Here is a 22,573-nt window from a genome sequence, read left to right as displayed (position 1 = left end):
AGGTATTCTACCCACTGAGCTACACTCAGGCAGACTCCAGTAGAAAGAAGTGTGTTTCAGCAGTCACATACATCTAAACCAAGTCTTCATAGTTAAAGTGGCAGAATCTGGGGGTGTCCTCAGGGTGCACTATGGGTCCTTTGGCACACAAAGTACTATTTCCATCACAGCAGAATGAGGCCACAGCAGCAGACAGAAAGTGCTGTTTCCTAATCCCTTTCTCCACCTTGGCTCATTAGCGTTCATGCGCCCACAGCCACAGCCACATGTTGCTGGTCCAAACTCCATGTTTGCATTGGCGCAGATGCTGGGAAAGCCTATGGGAGGGTGCTTCTGCCCCAGCTCAGTGAGTTTAGATAAGACGTGGCCCTTCCTACGGAAAAATGTCATCACCCTCTTTCTACCAGAGCTCCAAACAATGACAGAAGATCTGTCCTACGGGCCTGGCTGTCTCTTGCGAAAACTGAGCTCTGGAAATAATATTTACTTAATGGTCAATTCTTCTATGGAAAACACAGCAAAGACATTTGGAAACACAAATACGAGCATCTTTCCGCTGCAGACAAGGAAGAGGGGGGCAAGGTAGCATGGATGCAGGGCATGGTGGTACAAGCCCACAATTCCAATACTGGGGAAACAGAGCCAGGAGGATCCCCTCAAGTTCAAGGCCAGCCTGGGCTACAGAGTAAGATTCTATGCCCAACAAACAAACAAACACCAAGAAGGTGGATCAAAGGGCATCCCTGGAAGTCGGCCAGGGAACACTGTGGTTGCTGGGGCTCCTTAGCTGCCACTAAGTCGTGATTCCAGCCCCTGTACAGAGCCAGGCAGCTCACACTGCCTGGACATTCATGTGAGAAGAAACCACAATGGCTACTGTACTCATCTGAGTGATGAGAAGTAAAAGTGGCCTTGTGCACAGTCCGAGGCACAAGGTCCAGCCATGTGGCTAGGGATGCTGCACTTATGGGCCTGGGGAGACAGAGTGCCACCTGGTTAACATACACAGTGTTTAAAACAAGGGTGTGTGCCTCACAAGCATAAGGACCTAAGTTTGAGGGGGGAAAGGGAAAGAAAGAAAGAAAGAAAGAAAGAAAGAAAGAAAGAAAGAAAGAAAGAAAGAAAGAAAGAAAGGAAGGAAGGAAGGAAGAAAGGAAGAAAGAAGGGGTGAATATGGTGATGCATGCTTGTCACCCCAATACTGGGGAGGTAAAGACAGTTGTATCCCTGGGGCTCACTGAATGGCCCGCCTTGTCAGTTGTGGGGCAGTAAGAGACCCTGTTGCCAAAAAAAAAAAAAAAAGATGGTGGTTCCCAGGCGGTGGTGGTGCATGCCTGTAATCCCAGCACTTGGGAGGCAGAGGCAGGCAGATTTCAGTGAGTTCAAGGGCAGCCTGGTCTACACAGTGAGTTCCAGGACAGCCAGGGCTGTTACACAGAGAAACCCTGTCTCAAAAAAACAAAAACAAAAACAATAAATAAATAAATAAATGATAGTGCTAAGAAATGACACCAATAGTTCAACCTGACCTCAAATGTGCACATGCACCACCCTACACACATTCACCCCATACACACATGCACCCCCTCACACATGCACCCCCTACACACATGCACCCTCTCACAATGCACCCCCTACACAATGCACCCCCTACACACATGCACCCCCTACACACATGCACCCCCTCTCACACATGCACCCCCTACACAATGCACCCCTTGTCACACATGCACCACCCTACACACATGCACCCCCTACACACATGCACCCCCTACACACATGCATCCCTTCTCACACACGCACCACTCTACACACATGCACCCCCTACACACATGCACCCCTACACACATGCGCCCCCTACACACATGCACCCCCCTCACACATGCAACCCCCTCACACATGCACCCCCCTCACACATGCACCCTCTACACACATGTACCCCTACACACATGCACCCCCTACACACATGCACCCCCTACACACATGCACCCCCTACACACATATACCCCCGCACACATGCACCCCTACACACATGCACCCCCTACACACATGCACCCCCTACACACATGCACCCCTACACACATGCGCCCCTTACACACATGCACCCCTCTCACACACGCACCCCCTACACACATGCACCCCCTACACACATGCACCCCCTACACACATGCACCCCCTACACACATGCACCCCCTACACACATGCACCACCCTACACACATGCACCCCCTACACACATGCACTCCCTCTCACACACAAAGAGTTGGAAGAAAAGGAGAGACGATAGAGAAGAGTTTGGAGTAATACGTCTGTATGTGGCCTGTTTTACTCATGGGAGATGTATCTGTCATCAGGCATGTCCGCATAGTCTATAACTGTTAGGCTCACCATGTGGGAGGTCAAAGGTGGGTAAGCAAGACGGCTCCACAGACAAAGCACTTGGATCCAAACCTTCTAACCTGACTTCAGTCCCTGGGATTCACATGGTAGAAAGAGAACTGACTTCCGTAAATTGTCCTATGAAACTTGTGAGCACATGTGAGCGTGCACATACACACACACACACACACACACACACACACACACTAAACAAGTGAATGTGTGTGTGTGTGTGTGTGTGTGTGTGTTTTAAAGAGCGAAGGTGACCTGATCCTGTGCCTGACGTAACCTCCCTTCCACTGTGCCCTTTGTTACCCCACACTTCTGCTTTCATCTACACTCAGCCAGACCACAGCCTGGGGACCATAGCTTCCTGTCACCCTCCCCCAGCTCCAGGCACTAACCCCTAGTTAACCCCTAGTGCATGCTAACAAGTACCAGATAAAAGTAAAAGGTGTAATCCTTCCTACTGAAGATGGAAGAGTCCACTTCCCCTTTCACAAGGGGCGACCGTGTGCAGCCTGTCATTATGGGGACTTTCTCCTGTGGTTATGAAAAATTTCTTCAAGGACTGGGCAAGCTTAGCCAGTTGCAGGAACCAGGAATGTTCGCCAGGGTTCTGGACCATCTCTGGAGACACAGATAGAAGGACACAGGCCACAGTTCTGGGTCTCTGTGGGAAGCAAGACTTGACTTTGGGAGCATCTGCTCCAAGACACCAAGGCCTCCAGCAGGAGGATGGGAAGCTTGCCTTGCCTCTGGGTGAAGTCTTGTGAGTGATGGGCTCCTTTCTGCTGGGTAGTTCTTGGCAGCCAGGCTCCTGCATCGTCTGGTTCCCTGGTAACCAGAGCCTTACCTGATGCTGTGGAAGTTTCCAGCCAGGGAGCTGGCCTTGAGTTCAAGTCTAGTTCCAACAGCGCTCCCTGTTGTTCGGCTGCTCTCATGACTCCCAACAGCACCCGTCTGCCTGTCACATCTACACACCACCAGAAGTGAGTTTTTCTGTTCAAACTTCTGTTCAAGCCCCCCCAGAGAGCTGCTTTCCCAAGGCTGTTTCCCCAGTCAGTGTGCAGTCCCATTCAGGACACCTGCCTCCTCTTTACAGCCACAATACCTGTCTCCTGATCCCCCCGGTCCAACACCGTGAGCTCACTTCTGTCCCCCGAACCCAGAGGCTCCGTCCCCCACACAGTGGGATGCTTGCTACTCCCATTATGCTGTATCATTATACATATCTGGGCTCCAGCAGAGAGTTCGGTGACCACCTCCTTGCCCTACTCCTGCCTCACCCTATAGTACCACCCTGTTTCCATGTGACGCTGTTAGCACATGGCATGAAACTGTATTCCCACAGAAGGAAATCCCACTGACAACTCTTGGCTGTGAGGCAAATTTTCATGCTCGGCAATGTATTTTCACCTACCTGTACCCTGAAGCCTGTCTCATTTGCTAGAACTCATTAAGGTGCATCAAAATGTCATCCCTGGTGTGTGGAAACAGAAAGCTTCTGAGGGACTGGCCAAGTTCTGAGGAACTTGACCATGAAGTTCAGATGGGGAGGAATTATACAATTTCTTTTTCCTTGTTCCTTCCTTCCTCCCCTCCCTGCTGTCTCCAGGGTCTGTAGGCCAGGCTATGTAACTTTAGACTTCCACTGCTCCTGCCTTTCACCCAGGTGCTGGCATTACAGTCATTTACCACCATGCCAGTTTCTATGGTGTCAAAAATCAAACCCAGGGCCTCCTGCATGCCAGATATACTCTTGTCAGTGAAACAATAATCTCAACCCTATGTCTTGTAAATTAGTTTGACGGGGTCTCTTGAGGGCACTGTGAAGTTGGGGATCATTTTCATCTTAGCCAGCCACCCAGTTGGCATTTCCCAGTGGCTACCATAGACCTGGAAACCCTGTCACAGACTCTGCCAGCTGCTCAGGTACCCTTATCCTGCTCCAGGAAGAGAGGTTGTGCCAGAGAATGCCTGGGTCTACTTCTAAGATGCCTAGAAGCTTTGCTCAAGCCACTGAGAGCCTGCAAGATTCTGATGGAGAGTTTAATGTGATGAGAGACATTGTGAGCGTAAGGTCTGGAGGGGAGATTTATAGCCGTCCTTTGAGCTCACTTGCCTCAGGGTCAAACCACAAGGACCTCATGCTTTTGTAGAGAGTACATACTCCTCTGATGCCATACACCTTGTTGTTGTGGTTGTTGTTATTATTTCCTTATCTGTATGAGTGTTTGCTTGCATGTATGTATATCACCATGTGTGTGCAGTGCTTACAGAAGCCAGAAGAAGGACTGGATTACCTGGAACTGGAGTCACAGACAATTGTGAGCTATCATGTGGGTGCTGGGAACTGAACTAGGGTCCTCTGGAAGAGCAGTCAGTGCTCTTAACCACTGAGCCATCTCTCCAGCCCTCATACCTTGTTCTTTTTTGTTTGTTTGTTGTTTTTGTCTTGTTCTTTTTAGAGATAGTTTCTCTGTAATAGCTTGGCTATCCTGGAACTCACTCTGTAGCTCAGGCTGGCCTCGAACTCACAGAGATCCGCCTGCCTCTGCCTCCTGAGTGCTGGGATTAAAGGCATGTGCCACCACCGCTGGACTAACCTTGTTCTTTGGAGACAGTGTCTCTCATTGGCCTGGAGCTAGTCCCAAGAGACCCACCTATCTCCACTTTCTCAGTGCTGGGATTACAAGTGGGTGCCACTGTGCTCAGCTTTTTTTATGTAGCTCCTGGGGCTCAAACTCGGATCCTCCTGGGTGTGCAGTAAGCACTCTCCCACTTGAATCAATTCCCCAGCCTTGTAGGGAAGGCGAGGTGGGGATGTAACCTCATCGTTGTGACCGTCAAGTGCCTGGGATCCAGACGGTGTTCCACATACTTTAGGAAGGTCTGCCACACAAGAGACTGCTGAGCCCTGATATGAGTCAGGATGGGGTTGTCTTCACAAGGATCCATCTTTCTGCGGTGTACATTGTGATTCACCCAGTTCCCTCCAACCACAGAGCTCTGCCACTCTCTGCCTGACTCTAGACCCTCCAGCCACCTCCAGAACCAATTTGGCTGCTTGCTGTCCTTCCCTATGAAGCTGCCCTGCCTTTCCTTCAGGGACTCCTCAGTGCATCAGAAAGGTACTGTAGTGGGTAGCTGTTCCAGCTTTGCCCTGGAAGTACTACCCCCATTGAGGCTACTGTCACACCTATGAGGTGGGCCGAGATGGGACCCCTTAAGACCCGAGATCTGGATGTGCTGAATCTCTTGGTTCCTGGATCCTGGATGCTGGAGGTAGGATCAAGCAGAGTTCTCCAGAGAACACCGCTGGACTGCGCTTCACCTTTCCCGGACCCTGTAACCTATCCCTTTATTTGTAAGTTACCTCACAAAATAAACCTCCCTTTTAACTACGTGGAGTTGCCTTAATACTTCCACCAATAAGATACCTTCTCCCTCTGCTCAGACAGCCATGCTCCTGAGATGCCTATGGTTCCTCGGAACTCTGAACGGGCAGAGGTCTCACCCAGTATTTGCCATTTGGGAGGGCCCTATTTCATTTCACAGGGTGGTGCCCAGCAAGTGGGTGGAGGCCAGAGCAAGGGCCTCTGGCTGTTCCTCTCTGCTGCTGCCTACTCTCACCTTGCCTCTCACATCTTCTCTCTCCACCTGGCTGTGGAGAAGCAGTCATGCCTTACCTGCACCAGTCTCTGAGACCCCAGCCACACCCAGTCCCCAAGGATGCCCGGACTATCCACTCCTCGGGTCAAAGCTTTGAGCAGCTGAGGCAGGGCTGCCTGCAGTCCAGCACCTTGTTTGAGGATGCTGACTTCCCTGCCAGCAAGGGCTCCCTGTTCTACAGTGAGAGGCCCCAGGTCCCCTTTGTGTGGAAACGGCCAGGGGTAAGTAGGGTGAGGTGGAGGAGGAGAACCCGAGAGAGGAGGGGGGAGGGATAGGGAGAAGGAGAAGGAAGGAGAGAGAGGGAGAGAGAGAGAGACCCTGAAGGGGTGGGGAAGAGCCAGTCACTTGTTAAGACCACTTTCTGTCTTTTGTGGGAAGCTTTCTGGTAATGTGCTGGCTGGATGCATCTTCGGCTGGTCCCCATGGTATCTGGCCACAACCTTTTGGCCTCCAGCTCTGAGTCCCACTGAGTCTGGGGACATAGAGAGAGAAGACCTCATCTATGACCTGTGAGCAGGATCAGAGCTGTAGCCCAAGGACAGCTCTCTGGTGACTTGGTCAATCAGAACACAAAGGCAAACTAGCCAGGGTGAGTGGGGTTGATTGAGATGTGTGTGATGCACTAGGAGATCACCAACCCTGCTCTGAGGCTTTGGGCCCAGAACTTAGGATGCACTATGGGGACAGGTGGATGTTAGTACAAGCTCTCAGCAAGCATGGGATGCCTGGACCCTACTTTGGAAGAAAAAGCAGGGCTACTTTTCCAAAGCAACACACACCACTCCCAGAGAGACAAAGTCGGTGAGTGCCATCCCATCTCCAATGTCCCTAGGAGGCACCAGCTGGTGCTCAGGACACAAGGTCAATATTTGCAGCACCTGGTTAGTCAGGGCCCTCCCTGTGACCCAGGGCCATGGTGCTGCACCCTCTGGGTGGGAACAGATGTTGTGTGTGTAGGGAGGGCCAGTGCCCCCACTGCCTCCTCACCTAGAGATGACTGAGGTTGGGCTTGGCCAGCACACAGGTGTCCTTTGTAATCAACGGGTTTTCACTGTTAGTGTTGCCATGTGCTTCTCCATCACCGGTGGCTCAGAATCTCATCTTGAAATTTTGTTTATTTATTTTTATTACATTTACTTGTGTGTGTGTGTGTGTGTGTGTGTGTGTGTGTGTGTGCACATGAGTGAAGGTCAGAAGACAACTTGCAGAAACAGGTTCTCTCCTTCCACTATGTGGGTCCCAGGGATCAAATTCAGGCCACCGGCCTTGGCAGCAAGTGCCTTTACCTGCTGAGCCTTCTCACCAGCCCTTATTTTCTTTATTCTGTATGCGGGCTCGAACATGCCGTAGCACATGTGTGGAAGTCAGGGAACAACTCTGGGGAGCCTGTTTTCCTTGCTGCCTTATGGGATCTGGGGATCAAACTCAGGTCCTCGGGACTATGTGCAAGTGTCTCTACCTACTGTGCCATCCTGCCAGCCTTCAGATCTCATCTTGCTTACCATAGCCACCTCCTCCTATTGGACATCATTAAAGTAATGTGGATGTGCTAAATATATGACATGCCTAACGTTTAGAAAACAGCTACACAAGAAAGGCATCGGGCCTCCTCAGGGGCATTATTCATAAAGCAGTGAGGTTGTCTCAGTTTGCTTTCTGCTGCTGCCATTAACACCAAGACCATAAGCAACCTGGGGAGGAAAGGGTTTACTCACCTGACAGCTTATCATCCATCATGAACGGAAGTCAGAGCAGGGACACACGGCAGGAACCTGGAGGCAGGAACTGAAGCAGAGACCATGCGGGGAGCACTGCTTACTGGTTTGTTCCCCATGGCTTGCTCAGTTACTTTTCTTACACAACCCAAGACCACCTGCCCAGGGGGACACCTACCACAATGACCTTGACCCTCCCACATCAATTATTAATCAAGAAAATGCCCCCACAGACTTGCCTATGGTCTAAATTGGTGGAGGCAATTCCTCAATTGAAGTTTGCTCTTCCACAATGACTCTAGCTTGTATTAAGTTGATAAAAATTAACCAGTACTTACTGCTATTTCCTGTCCTGGACAGTGTGCAGTTTAGAAGTGTGTGTACACACATATGGGTTTGTTTTGGATTGTATATGTATTGTGTACACGTATGGGTATTTGTATGACATCTGCATGTACATATGTATTCACATGCATGCATATGTGTCTGTGTACACAGATGGTACTGGCCTCCATCAGTGAGGCAATGGTCCTCATGGGAGGATTCAGTAATGAGTCCTATTTTGGTGTCTTGTGTGTGGGGAGCAGCAAAGAACATTCAGTGGTCCTAGCAGGACGTACTGAGGGCTCCCAGGCTTTAAGTTAGTTTGGTTCTCTGCATGTGGCCAATAGCATTAAAGGTAGATACTTGGGCCATGAGGTGGATAAGTAGACTGCTCTCTGCTATGGAAAAAAATGGACATTTCTAATGTGAAAAAGTACAGGTCCTAAGACACAGAGAAGTGACCTCTGGTGGCACTTTGGTAACCCTCAGGTCTTCTTAGGCTTGTTTCCAGCCCTCAGGACAAAGATAAATGGGTACATGGCTGCTGCCCAGGCTGTGTGTGCATGTCATCCAGCTGTGGGCAACTTCCCAGGCTGTGTGTGCATGTTATCCAGCTGTGGGCAACTTCCCAGGCTGTGTGTGCATGTCATCCAGCTGTGGACAACTTCCCAGGCTGTGTGTGCATGTCATCCAGCTGTGGGCAACTTCCCAGGCTGTGTGTGCATGTCATCCAGCGGTGGGCAGCTGCCTGGGCCATGGGCTGCAGGAGCAGTTCATTCAGTCCTGGGAATTGCTGGTAATCAAGACCTTCGGAAATTGTTCTTGAGAAGTTGATGCCTCCTCCCAGGACAGTCACACTTGGCCTGGTCACTTTCCCGGGACAGTCACACTTGGACTGGTCACTTTCCCGGGACTGTCACACTTGGCCTGGTCACTTTCCCGGGACAGTCACACTTGGCCTGGTCACTTTCCCGGGACAGTCACACTTGGCCTGGTCACTTTCCCGGGACAGTCACACTTGGCCTGGTCACTTTCCCGGGACAGTCACACTTGGCCTGGTCACTTTCCCGGGACAGTCACACTTGGCCTGGTCACTTTCCCGGGACAGTCACACTTGGCCTGGTCACTTTCCCGGGACAGTCACACTTGGCCTGGTCACTTTCCCGGGACAGTCACACTTGGCCTGGTCACTTTCCCGGGACAGTCACACTTGGCCTGGTCACTTTCCCGGGACAGTCACACTTGGCCTGGTCACTTTCCCGGGACAGTCACACTTGGCCTGGTCACTTTCCCGGGACAGTCACACTTGGCCTGGTCACTTTCCCGGGACAGTCACACTTGGCCCTAGGCAGCTTTCCCTTCCATCTCAGGATGCCCCCCCCCCCCCACACTCACGTTTCCTGTGTTGTGTGATGAGGAAAAGTTGGAAGTTCTTGCTTTAGAAACTTCTGGGAGCGGACTTACTGGAGCCACAGACCTCAATAGCCACACTCTTGACACATGGGTGTATATATATGTGTGTGTAGATCTTGTGCACACAAATGTATATTTGCAAGAAAGTTCTGCATGCCTATGCACACATGGTGCACATGTGTATTTGTGTGTGGTGTGCATATGTAGCTCTGTGTTCATGCATGTGTACAAGTGTCTGTACACTGTGTCTGTGTGCACACATGTACATATTTGCGTGTATCCTGTGCATATGAATTTCTGTGTGTCCCTACATGCACAAATACGCTGTAGACATTGGCACTACATCTCTGCAATGTGTGGGAGTCTGACCTAGGGACCTCTGGGTGTAGCGAAAGTCTTGGTGTGTAGGTTTGGCAAGCCCTCAGGACTCTGGGGTGTTCCCAGATGCTGGCCCCCTCTGCTGCTCCACTCTCAGCGTGCCCTGGCTCTTGTTCCTCACAGTGTGCACTCTCCCCTCTCTCAGCCTCCCTGCTGAGGCCATCCTGCTCCTCTAGGACTTGCTCTGTGGCCATGCTTGACTCATTCAGGAGGCCCAGCCTCACACCTACACTAACATCCGAGTGGTTGGGAGTCCCGGCCTTGTACCCACACTAACATTGTTCCACTAGAGCAGCTGTTCTCAACCTATGGGTCACGGCCCCTTTGGGTCAAATGATCCTTTCACAGGGGTCCCATGTCAGATGTCCTGCATATCAGATATTTATATTATAATTCACAACAGCAGCAAAATTATGGTTTTGAAGTAGCAACGAAAATAATTTTAGGGTTGGGGATCACCACAACATGATGAACTGTATTAAAGGTTCACAGCATTAGGAAGGTTGAGAACCACTGGTCTAGGGCCTGAAGGCTTTTGTCTCTCCTCCTGGAGTGGGAGACCACTAAAAGCCATGGAGACTCTGAGTCTCAGCCCACAGCCCCAGCGATTGTCATCTGTACCCCGATATCCATCCAGAGTTGCCCAACACTGGGAAGCTTTGATCTGCAGGGCAGGGCCCTGAAGCACAGCCTCCATGGTGCCTGCCACATACCGCTTGCAAAGGTGTCCCAAATTTGGGCTCTTCTGCCCTTCCCTGGCTGAGGCTGGGGCCAAGCCATGCCTGTATTGTAGCTGAAGTTTTCCTGTGTCCACCCAGCTCCTGCAGCCACTCAGACCCAAATAAACACACAGAGGCTTATATTACTTACAAACTGTATGGCCTAATGGCTCAGGCTTCTTGCTAGCTAGATCTTACATCTTAAATTAACCCATTTCTATAAATCTATACCTTGCCACGTGACTCGTGGCTTACCGGTAGCTTTACATCTTGCTTCTCTGCATCTGGCTGGCAACTCCTGACTCAGCCTTCCTGTTCCCAGAATTCTCCTCTCTGCTTGTCCTGCCTATACTTTCTGCCTGGCTACTGGCCAATCAGCACTTTATTTTTTAACCAATCAGAGTAACACAATTACAGCATATAGACCGATATCCATAGCACTGTGTTCATCACATTCAGTCCCCAGTCTCCTTGCCACAGCCCATCCTGTGGACTCTTTCAGACCTGGATCTGCCTCCCCTGTGAATGTCACCCAGACTGTCCCTTATCTACATATTGTCCCTGAAAACACTCATCTGTTTCCTAGTCAGGGAGCCTGTTCTCTGCATTCAGCCCTACAGACGTGGTAAACCCCGAGTTTCCTCCTGTCATGCCAAGTTGGAAGTGTAGGGCCTGGTGAAGGGCAGGGTACAGAGAGGTCCTGAGCTGCCTCAGCCTCAGCCTGTGGCTAAGTGCATATCTCACACAGGACACATCTCAATAGCATGTGCCAAGCCACTTTATGGGGACAGAGTGACCCTCCTTCTTGTCAAACACAGCTGTGTTTGGGGAAAGGGAACACAAAACCAGTGTGACATCAGAGGTGTGACATCAGAGGCTATTAGACTCACCCTCAGGCAGCCCAGGGCTGGAAGCCCTGAGTGGACTAGAGTGGGGGAAGGGGAGGAGAAAGGAACCTGGGGGTCGGGAAGGGTGGGAGGGGACATACCAGGCTGGGTAATAAACAGACTTCTGCTTGGATGAGGACAACAGTGTGCCTTGCTCTACGGAGAAAGCCACACAGCCACCCTGAGGCACAAAGATGGAGACGCCCTTCTGCTGCCTCATGGTCTGCCCTGGGCACAGTGGATGCTGTCAGTTAGTGGACAGACTCCAGGGCTGCTGGGGCCTGGGCTGGTACAAAAGGTTGTGCAGGGTCTCAGGGAGAAGCTGGCCTCCCGTGTCCATCCTCTGCCAGGCCTGGGCTTCTGGCACAGCCAACAGCACAGCCTGTCCCCAGAACCCTCCCCCTAAGGTCACATGAACACTCTAGAAACAAATAAAGGCACACAGCCCTTCCTGGGCAAGTGACCTGGGAGACTACACTCCCCAAGACTGCCACATCCTGGGGGCCTGATGGAAAGCTACCAGCTTTCACTTCAGCCCTTGGCCTTAGTAGACCCCCACACACACACTCCCACCATCTCCCTGGAATCTGAGCCCAGCAAGGAAGCAGACAACTTGGACAGCTAAGAGGAGGAGTTGCAACTGGAACTACCCCAAGTATCAAGTTAGAGACTCCTGGAACTTTCTGTCCCAGCCCTGGCCTCTCTTCAGTTCTAGCTTTATCAATCCTGTTTTCTTTCTGGTGTCACCCTGATCCAGTTCAAGTGAGTCCTGCTCTGTGTTCAGATCATCCTTCTAAGCCTCGGACTATGCTTGTCCCTCTTCTGGACCTTCACAGGAATGCCTCCTGCAGATGCTTAGGCCTCTGTGCACCTCAGCCTCCCCTAGGCCTCCTGGTCCCCTAGACTCTCCAGCCCTGCCCTGACAGCTGACTGATGGTCTCTCTCAGAGATCACATGGACTTTCTCTCTCTCCCTTGTGCTGGGCTGAAGAGTCAGGGTCAGAGTCTGACACTCAGAAAGGCAGAAGAGAGCTGAAGCAGGAAGATCAAGTTCAAGGCCAGGCTAGGATACATAATGAGGCCCTGTCTCAAAAATCCAAAGGAAAGGAAGAAAGGGAGGGAGGGAGGGAGGGAGAAAGGGAGGGAGGGAGGGAGGGAGGAGAAAGGGGATGGGATTGGAGAAGGAAGAGAAAGAAATCAAGACCTGTAGGACAAGTCGAGGCACACTGAGTGGCAGCAGATTTATTCCAGGGAATAGCACAGATTCTCCAACTCTAGCTGCCCAGAAACAGTGTTCCTAAATCGCAGGGCTTGGGTTTCTGAGGGAGAAAAGAATAAGCGTGATGGACAGCAGGCAGCAGTGGTGTGGCTCTGCCCAAGGACAGCAGCCTATGGGGTAGGTGACCCCAGTGACTGCTATGAAGAAGTGAGATGATCCCAGCTACCAGCCAGCTCAGATAGAAGGATCCAAAGTTCAAAGCTGGCCTGGACTAGATGGGGGAGTGCAACACCAGCTTGGGCAGCTTAGTGAAATGTGTCTCAAAATAAAAAATAAAATAAAAATGGGGCTGTAGATCAGTAGTAGGGCACTTGCTTAGCATGCTGAAACCCTGGGATCCATCCTCAGCACAGTGGAGAAATGGCTGATGAGAAAAGGCTCCCACTAGAGCTATTTGTTACCTCAGCCAAGCCAGGGGTCCTCAGAGCCCTGCTGCGCTGTTGCAAAGTAACCAGGTGACTGCAATCTCATGCTTCATGTCATAGGACTTCATTCTTAAGAAACTTTAAACCCTTTTTCATATATGCACATTTCAGATGGATATGGTGGTGCATGCCTTTAATTCTAACATCTGGGAGGCAGAGGTAGGGGGATCTCTATGAGTTCAAGGCCAGCCTGGTCTTCATAGCAAGTTCCAGGACAGCTAAAGCTACATAGTAAGACCCTGTCTCCAAAACACCCACGTATTTTATATAATTGTTTTTACTTTTTAATGTTTATATGGAACTTTCCATATTAGATTTCTATATGTTTATAGTAATATACATAAAATATTCATAATTACATAAAATTCCTAGTAGGGTAATATGTAATAAAGTATACACAGTACATGTGGATTAAGTTATGAATGACATGAAGATATCCCTCTAGGTGTGGTGCAGATATAGAAAATCTACTGGGAAAAGGAAAGCAGCTGGGTAGGGTGTGGGGATGCCTGCCTGAGGTGCTGATCACGTGCTCATTACATGGTGAAGAGTTCAAAGGCCCAAAGCTGACAGTTCTCATGGTAAGGGGCTGCATAAAACCAGCCTGTGCCTGGAATGCACTGAGGCTTGGTACTTGGCTGACAGCCCACTCCGCTCCCCTGTTAGATGTGTGAGTTTCTGTGGAGGAAAGCGCTGGGGCTAGGCTCTCCCCTGGGCTGAGCTGTGAATGGACTAAGCTGAGTCCAGGAAGGTCAGAGCATGAATCCCTGGCAGCTTTTGCCTCCTCTTGGCCCTTCATGAGCATCTTTCCTCCCTGAGGGGCGGGGGCTGCCTTTCTCTCTGATATGACTGCTATGCTCTGGGCCTTTCCCTAAGACACCCACTCCTCCAGGAAATTGTGGAAAACCCGGAATTCATTCTTGGAGGAGCCACCAGAACTGACATCTGCCAAGGGGAGCTGGGTAAGTAGAGGGGAGGGGATGACAAGTGCCACAGCATCAGAGCAGCACAAGATCCTGAGGATCAGGGACAGGGCTGGGCAGAACAAGGCCGCCACCCTATCCACTCCCTCCCTAGTCTTCAGCTGCCTTCCCTGCAAGGATCCAGTGGGCTCCCCAACTCTGACACCCCTGCTTTTCTGGTACCATCATACTTGGGCTCTGGGCCTGTCCAGAAGTTCCTAGAGAGATGAGCCATCCCTAAAAGCAGCACCTGATTCAGAGGCTCCCAACCCTTCAGCTCCTCACAGGTGGCTCATGGTTTCACAGCCCACTGATGCCTACACAGTGAACCTATTCACCTGCTAGATACTCTCCCTAAGATTTCACACTTCTATTTCTCTTCCCAGACACATCCCCATGGCTGCATTCAAGGAAACTGAGGCAAGGGAACCAAACAATATGTCCAAGGTCATGAGTGCCAGATGGGCAGTCAGAATGCAAAGGCATTTCAGCTACAGAAACCATACTTCTGGCCATTACACCACAATTGTGTTCATGCTCACACCATCTGACTCCTACAAGGGACCCTGGTAGACCTCACAGCAGCTAAATCAGTCCAGTACACCAGGAGTTAGTGTGAAACTGGGCAAGACTAACTCTTACTGAATCTTTGAAAAACAAACACACTGTAGAATCTGCTAAAGAAGGAAGCATGGCTTGTGTAGATTGAGCTAGTCAGAGCCCAGGCTGTCACTGTGATCCTGGTGGTTAGAACAGATCATCTGGAATCTCAGTGAGACCCTGAGCTGTCTTCACACAGAATCCCAAAGCCAGCTGCCCAGACTGGTGACAGTAAACAGATTGAGAAAGAAAGAAAAGAAAGAAAGAAAGAAAGAAAGAAAGAAAGAAAGGAAGAAAGATAGATGGATAGAATATAGATGTGTAGATAATAGATTGAAAACAGATAATAGACAATAGATAGATAGATGATATCTAGATGATAGATTGACTATAAAATAGTCAATATATAATAAGTAGATATATGATAAATGATGAATAACAAATAGATGATAGATGGTAGATAATAGGTAAATATGATTGATAATACAGACAGATGATAGGAAGATAGATGGGTAGATCATAAAAAAGTGAGCAGATCATACATAAATAGATGTACAGATATGATATCTGATTGACAGATGGTAGATAGTACAATTGATAGATAGATGACAGGTGGATGGTCAATAGATGGATGGATAGAAGAATGATGGGTTGGTAGATGATGCATGGGTAGATTAGTGATGGATGGATAGTAGAAGGATGGATGGTCAGATGAATGGCAGATGTATGGATAATGGATAGACAGGTGGATAAGTGATAGATGAGTAAATGATGTGTAAATGATACATGGATGGATGGGTGATAGATGGATAGATGAATGACGGATGGATGGGTTGATGGATGGATAGAAGATTGCTATAAGTTCAAGACCAGTCTAGGCTACTACTGGGTCCAGACCAGCCTGGTCTATAGAATGAGACCCTGTCAGAAAAGACCAGGAAGGAAAAAAAGAAAGAAGAAGGAAGGAAGGAAGGAAGGAAGGAAGGAAGGAAGGAAGGAAGAGAAGGAGGAAGGGAGGGAGGAAGGAAGAAAGAAAGAAAGGAAGGAAGGAAGGAAGGAAGGAAATGAAGGAAGGGAGGGAGGAAGGCAAAGGAGCCTCCTTGGAGCTGCTGCTGCTGGTAGCTGAACCAAGCCTGGTCTAGAAGAGGCAATGCTCAGGATTGCTCAGGATTGCAGCAGGCACCACTGGAGTGTTTCCGAAACCCTTTCCCCACCCAGTACCCTAGAGCTACTGGGATGTATCATACGCCCTGGTCCTCTGGGACCTTATGAAGATGAGAGGCAATGGATCCCTGTGTCTGAAACTAGTCAGCAAATACTTCCACAGTATCCAGGAGGCAACCACAGAGCAGGGCAGCAGAGCGGGCCGGACAGGCAGAGGGGACAGAGGAATTTGCTATTACTCCATTGTTTTTAGCAAAGCAGAAATATGTCTCCACACCCCTCTGGTGTAGCTAGAGTTTTCCTGCCTGGCCCACAGTCAGGACAAATCTCTCTCACCCTCCAGTCCCACAGCCTCTCAGGCCCAACCAAGTAAACACAGAGACTTATATTGCTTACAAACTGTATGGCCGTACCAGGCTTCTTGCTAACTGTTCTTAGAGCTTAAATTAATCCATTTCTATAAATCTATACCTTGCCATGTGGCTTGTGGCTTACCGGCATCTTCACATGCTGTTTTTCATCATGGCGGCTGGCAGTGTCTCTCTGACTCAGCCTTCCACTTCCCAGCTTTATTCTCCTCCTTGTCCCGCCTATACTTCCTCCTGCCTGACTACTGGCCAATCAGTGTTTTATTTACCAACCAATCAGAGCAACACATTTGCCATACAGAACATCCCACAGCACTCTGGCATTGCTTTTTCTTGATTCCTGAGAATCAGCTGCAGAAAATATGACGCCTGTGTGACCTCCGCTCTGCAGGAGACTGCTGGCTCCTGGCGGCCATCGCCTCCCTGACCCTCAATCAGAAAGCACTGGCCAGGGTGGTTCCCCAGGACCAAGGCTTTGGCTCTGGCTATGCCGGGATATTCCACTTCCAGGTAAGGGAAGCCTGAGCCCCTGGGTCTGTTTGTAGGGGAGGAGACCAGGAGATACTGGTACAGGAGATACTGTTGACAGCTCCGGGAGCTGTGTGACAGTGTGCATGAGTGTGCATGAGTCATGGTGCCAGACCATGTGGGAATCTTCTGGGGGGATTTCCAGAGGCAGCAAGCAGCAGGAAAAGAGAAGCGTATCCACAGGGAAACATGGCTGCTCCCCTGGGGAGCCAGGGCACTTCTCACAAGCGGAGGAAGTGCAGATGGGGAGATGCTGGAGAAACACGGCTCTCCGAGCCATGAGCTTGTGTGACAGCTGCGTGGAAGGCTTGTCCCAGGGGCCTGATTCCTGTTGTCCTCTCGCTTCATCTGCCTATCTCTCTCTACCTGGGTAAACACACATGTAATACACAGATGAACACACATGTTCATATGTGTATATACTCACACGTGTGTGCACAATACCTGTATTCACAAACACACATGCACTCACATGCCTGTGCAAACACACATTCTTCTATGCTTGTAGGTGATGCACATTATCACATTCTCACACCTATGGGCTCACACACAGTACACTCACACAGACGTACTAACTCACATATATGCACACTCACACAGGTGTGCATACCTATACATTCACCCACATATTCACATATACACGTTCTGTCCCACACACATTCATGCATGTTCTCACCCACTGTTCCAGCTTCTTTCTGTCTCTGTGATAAAACACTTCAATGGAAAGTAACTTAGAGGAGGAAAAGGTTTATTCAGCTTACACTCTTAGGTCACAGTTCATCACTGAGGGAAGTCAAGGCAGGAACTCAAGCAATGCTGCTTACAGTTTGCCCACTAGTTCATGCCAGCTTTCTTATACAGGGCAGGACTATCCACTGAGGGTGGTGCCACCCACAGTGAGCTGAGCTCTCCTACATCAGTTATCAGTTAAGACAATCTCTCAGACATGACCACAGGCCAACTGGATCTGGGCAATTCCTCAATTGAGATGCTCTTAGATGACTCCAAGATGTATCAAGTTGACAACTGATGCTAACTAGGACACCCACACGGTGCACATTTAAGTGTGTACACATGTGTGTTAACTCACAAGTGCATGTACATGAACACACACCTCATGCACGCACATAAACACTCACATTCATGTTCACAAATATATGTATGTATGTAGGTACTCGTGCCCATAAATGCATATATTCACACATGCATACACCCAAACAGACTCTCAGGGGCATTACCCATATGCTCCTCACTTCCACATGCATGGCACGTAGGAAAACCAAGTCCATACACATTCATGTTGGGGCTCCATCTATGAACCAAGGGGGAACTATGTGGGTTGGAAAATGTGGAATAATGAAAGGCCAAAACAAGGTGTGAGTGTACATGGATACTGGGCTGTGTGTGAACAGAGCTGAGTTCACACACCACCCTCCCCTGGCCACCTAACCTGGAGTCCTGTGGAGAAGATGTATCAGCTCAGAGCACAGGTGTGTCTACTGTGACTGCTCTCTCACCCACTTCCACGGTGACACAGATCTGGGATTGATTTTGATGGCAGATGAAGGCCCAACATATGGCTGAGTGGACAAAGCCAGGTAGCCCTGCAGTGACACCTGGCTTACCCTTCTATGATGCCCAGATGGCCTCGCCATGACATCCATGTGGTCCTGCCATGGCACCAGATAAGATTTTCCTTGGGGCTCAAGGGCAGTTTGCTCAGAGAGAAGAACCACGGGGTAAGCATTTACCACCGGGCCACACTTCCACATGACTCGTCTTTGTCACCTGTCTTGCCCTGGGTGATAGTTCTGGCAGCACAGTGAGTGGCTGGATGTCGTGATCGATGACCGCCTGCCCACCTTCCGGGACCGCCTGGTCTTCCTCCACTCTGCTGACCACAATGAGTTCTGGAGCGCACTGCTGGAGAAAGCCTATGCCAAGTGAGTGGGGCTCCCTCCTGCTCCTGGAAGCCTGTGTGCATCCCCTCACAGGGATGTTTGGTGGAGAAACTGCGAGGCTGTTACTAGGGAAGAGTTGTTCCTCCCTGTCAGGGACTTGGACCACTAGGCCATTTTCATGCCATGGCCTAGACATTTCCAGCCTCAAGCCTCAAGGTGGCCTCATGTCTCCTCCATCTCCCTGAATCACTGATCTGGCCTTGGGAATGTTGGCAGGAGAGGCACTAGGAGGAAAGAGGGCCCTTGGCTGTGCCCACACAGAACAATGGTTCTTCAGGTCTCATACCAGGATTTGCCACAGCTCAGGTATGTGGCTTTAAACCACATACATGGAAAGACAGCAAAAGTGCTCCTTTCCTTCCCTCCTTTTAAAAATTGTTGTGAAATGTTCATGACATAAAATTTACCATTTTAGTATTTTGAGAGCATAGTCCCATGGCATTAACACACATATTTGTCATGTGACCACCACACACCCGTGCTCAGAACTGTTCACCTTGCAAAGCTAAAACCCCAGTCCCTGGCAGACACTGAGACTCCTGTTCCTCTCCTCCCAGCCCACATTGGCACCGTCCACTTCCTGTCTCTGTGACTGAACCAGTCCAGGAACTTTGTATACGTGGAGTTAACACATCCATTTCTAATCCCTAGCCAGATGGTCAATTCCCTCAGACCTCTAGTTCTGGCCTGTGATTCAAAGGTCCAAATCACATCACAAATGCATGAAATGAACCTCAATTGAGTGGAGGAAGACAGTAGATGCCTCACTCACCCCAGAAACACATGTCCGAGAGATTAAGGCACTGAACTCTGGTAGATAAGGTCACATCTCATAGGGCACAGACAAATGATCCCAATGCAGTGGTCCACACAGTGACTGAGCAATTGGTGAGATGGAGGACAGGAAGAGAAAAGCCAGATGTCAGCTGTTGGAGGGCAAGATTACCCACCAGTAGAAGGGCCTGTAGTGTATGCTGATGGAGGGAACTGGAGCAAAGGGTAGACTTACGATGCTCCCATCAGAGGCCGTGATGAGAAGTGTATGTATGTATATACATAGGTTATACACACAAATACAAAAGGCTAGGCTTGGTTGTGAATGACCATAGCCCCAGTGTTGTAGGGAGCAGAAACAGGAAGCTTTCTGGGGTTTGCTGGCCATTATCCTAGCTCCAGGTTCAGTGAAAGACCCTTTCTCAAGGGAATAAGGAGGAGAGGGACAGACAGGGCACTCAAGGTCCCCCACCCCCAGCCTCTGCATGTGCACACAGGCATATGCATCCATACACAAATGTGCATATACACCATATCTACTCACATACATTCACACATAAAAAAAATTTCAAGAAGAAATTGGGCATGGTGATGAATACCTTCAACCCAAGTTCTGGGGAAACTGAGGCAGGAAAATCACCATAAGTTTGAGCCCAACTTGGCCTGCATAGCAAGTTTCAGGCTAGCCAGCACTATATAGCAATGCTGTGTCTTAATTTTTTTCAATTAGAAGCTGAATGTGGTAACTTACTCCTACAGTCTTGAACTGGGGAATCTGAGACAGAAGGATTGCTATGAGTTTGAGGCCCACCTGGTCTATGGAGTCAGCGCTTGTCTCAAAAAACAACAATAAAAAATAATCTCTCTTGCAAAATATTAGTTTAACTATGTAAAGATATGCTGCATTTGTTTAACTATGTAAAGATGTGTTGCTGTTTTACCTTGCCTGCCTAAGGCATCTGATTGGTCTAATAAAAAGCTGAACATCCAATAGCAAGGGTGGAGATAGACAGAACTTCTGGGCAGGTAGAGAAGTAGAAGAAATTTAGGCTCAAGGAAGAAAGAAAAGAGATGTCAGGGAGACACCAGGGGCCAGACAGCCAGACACAGCGGAAGCAGGAAAGTAGGACATACAGAATGAAAGAAAGGTAAAAAGCCCTGAGGCAAAATGTAAATGGTTAGATTAAGTTAAAAGAGTTAGTGGGACAAGCCTAAGCTAAGGCCAAGCATTCATAATTAATAATAAGTCTCCGTGTCTTTATTTGGGAGCTGGTTCGCAGCCCAAAGAAAACTCTAACTACAAATCTCAGCACATTGGAGGCTGAGGCATGAGAACAAACAAAAAAAACTGAGCAGTTTAAACATATAAAAACACGTTTACCAGGAAGACGAGAGGAGTGATGTTCAGACGCCAATTCCCATGAGGCTTCAGCCTCAGTTGCTCAGCTTGCTAGTACCACTCCCCTTCCTCATAGAGTCTGGCTTGTGCTCTGTGGGCTGAGAAAACCCTCTTCCTGTCCCTCCATTTCCTCAACCAATCTGCTCTTCCATCTTTGTAGGCTTAATGGTAGTTATGAGGCACTGAAGGGGGGCAGCACCGTGGAGGCCATGGAAGACTTCACTGGGGGTGTGGCTGAGACCTTCCAAATCCGAGAAGCACCAGAGGACTTCTATGATATTCTGGAGAAGGCCTTGAAGCGTGGTTCCTTGCTGGGCTGCTCCATAGATGTAAGTGGCCGGCCAGCCATCTGAGCACCAACAGACAGAAGTGGCAACCCCGAAGGGGCTTGAGTGTCTGGAAGGTGGTCGTCTTCAATTATAACACAAGTTGGTGGAACACTTGCCTGGCTTGCAGGCAGCCCTGGGGTCCATCCCCAGCACTGTATAAAATAGGCTGGTGAAACATACTGTAACTCCCAGCACTCGGGAGATGGTGACAGGAGGGTCAGAAGTCCAAAGTCATCTTCCACTATACAACCTGAGGACAGGCTGGGGTACATGCGACCGTCTCAAACACACAAACAAATGCAATCTTTTGTGTAATGCTTGTTGGGTTGCAAAGGGCGAATACACCTGCAGCCAAGTGGAGCCCTCCGCGAGGTCTAGAAGCACAGCTGTCTGTCTCTCCCATCATGTCCAAGGCTGCTTCCCCAGCACGACCCCAACCAGGGCCCTGGCTGTCCTCAACGCAATGTGGCCGTGCTGCTGCACAGCAACCGTGGGAGGCTGCCTTCATCCCACTGAAGGAACACTCCAGTGTGCTCTCCTGAAATGTGTTCCTTTTACTCTCTATGAAAAAAAAATGCCACCAGATAGAAGGCTAAGAGCATTTTTCTAATTCCTCTATGCGTAGGATGCATATACAGGTATAATTTTATACCCTCTGTTTTTGAAATCTATTCAAGTTTCCCCTTTCTTTTTGGATTAACTATAAAGAGCTACTTTTTTGTGAACAAATTATTCACTTCTCCTTCAGGTTCATGTTTTGTGACTAAAATCGCATGTCACCAGTGTGACTGTGGTGCCATTCACTAATCTATGACTGGGGTGACTAGTTTCTGTTTGGGGGCAAAAAAGTAAACTCATTTCAATGTATGGGGGTCCCCCTCCTCACCCTGGGAAATGATTAATCTTGTTGAACTGGTGAACCTAGTAGGGGGTCCTCCACCCCTAACTTCGAAGGCCTACACACATGGCTGCCCTTGCAGAACTGGGGGCTAGGATGTGAGAGCTGGGCATAGGGCTGGAGCCAAGGCTGACCCAGAGGGAGGCTGGCTTAGAGGATAGGTCTGATCCCGGTCTTTCTCTCTTCTAGATCCTGAATGCCTCCGAATCTGAAGCCCGCACTCCTTTTGGTCTCATTAAGAGCCATGCCTACACTGTGACTGGACTCGACCAGGTAGGGGTGGGGCCCGCTGCAGGAGACCAAGGACGGGGACAGGACAACCCTGGTCTTTAGATATGTTGTGCAGCAGAGAACAAACCACCTAACACAGGCGAGCTGGAATAGGAAACAGACAGGAG

General features: G+C 49.6%; 1 protein-coding gene across 4 annotated transcripts in view; it reads left to right on the top strand.

The window, feature by feature from the left end:
• The first annotated feature begins 6,061 nt into the window (after positions 1 to 6,061).
• The window catches only part of Capn9 (calpain 9), a 37,896-nt gene continuing 21,384 nt past the window's right edge, over positions 6,062 to 22,573 (top strand). For 3 of the 4 annotated variants that reach the window (XM_059262488.1, XM_059262486.1, XM_059262487.1), the window contains exons 1-6: positions 6,062 to 6,274; positions 14,085 to 14,154; positions 16,678 to 16,796; positions 18,624 to 18,757; positions 21,109 to 21,277; positions 22,365 to 22,448. In XM_059262488.1, the coding sequence (XP_059118471.1) occupies positions 6,062 to 6,274; positions 14,085 to 14,154; positions 16,678 to 16,796; positions 18,624 to 18,757; positions 21,109 to 21,277; positions 22,365 to 22,448 (789 nt within the window). The remainder of the gene's footprint in view (positions 6,275 to 14,084; positions 14,155 to 16,677; positions 16,797 to 18,623; positions 18,758 to 21,108; positions 21,278 to 22,364; positions 22,449 to 22,573) is intronic. The other variant, XM_059262489.1, reaches the window with a different exon arrangement.

The sequence above is a fragment of the Peromyscus eremicus genome, chromosome 5 (assembly GCF_949786415.1).
Source record: "Peromyscus eremicus chromosome 5, PerEre_H2_v1, whole genome shotgun sequence".
Classification (NCBI taxonomy): domain Eukaryota; kingdom Metazoa; phylum Chordata; class Mammalia; order Rodentia; family Cricetidae; genus Peromyscus; species Peromyscus eremicus.
Note: the sequence above shows the minus strand (reverse complement) of the source record. Positions and strands in the feature narration are given on the sequence as shown.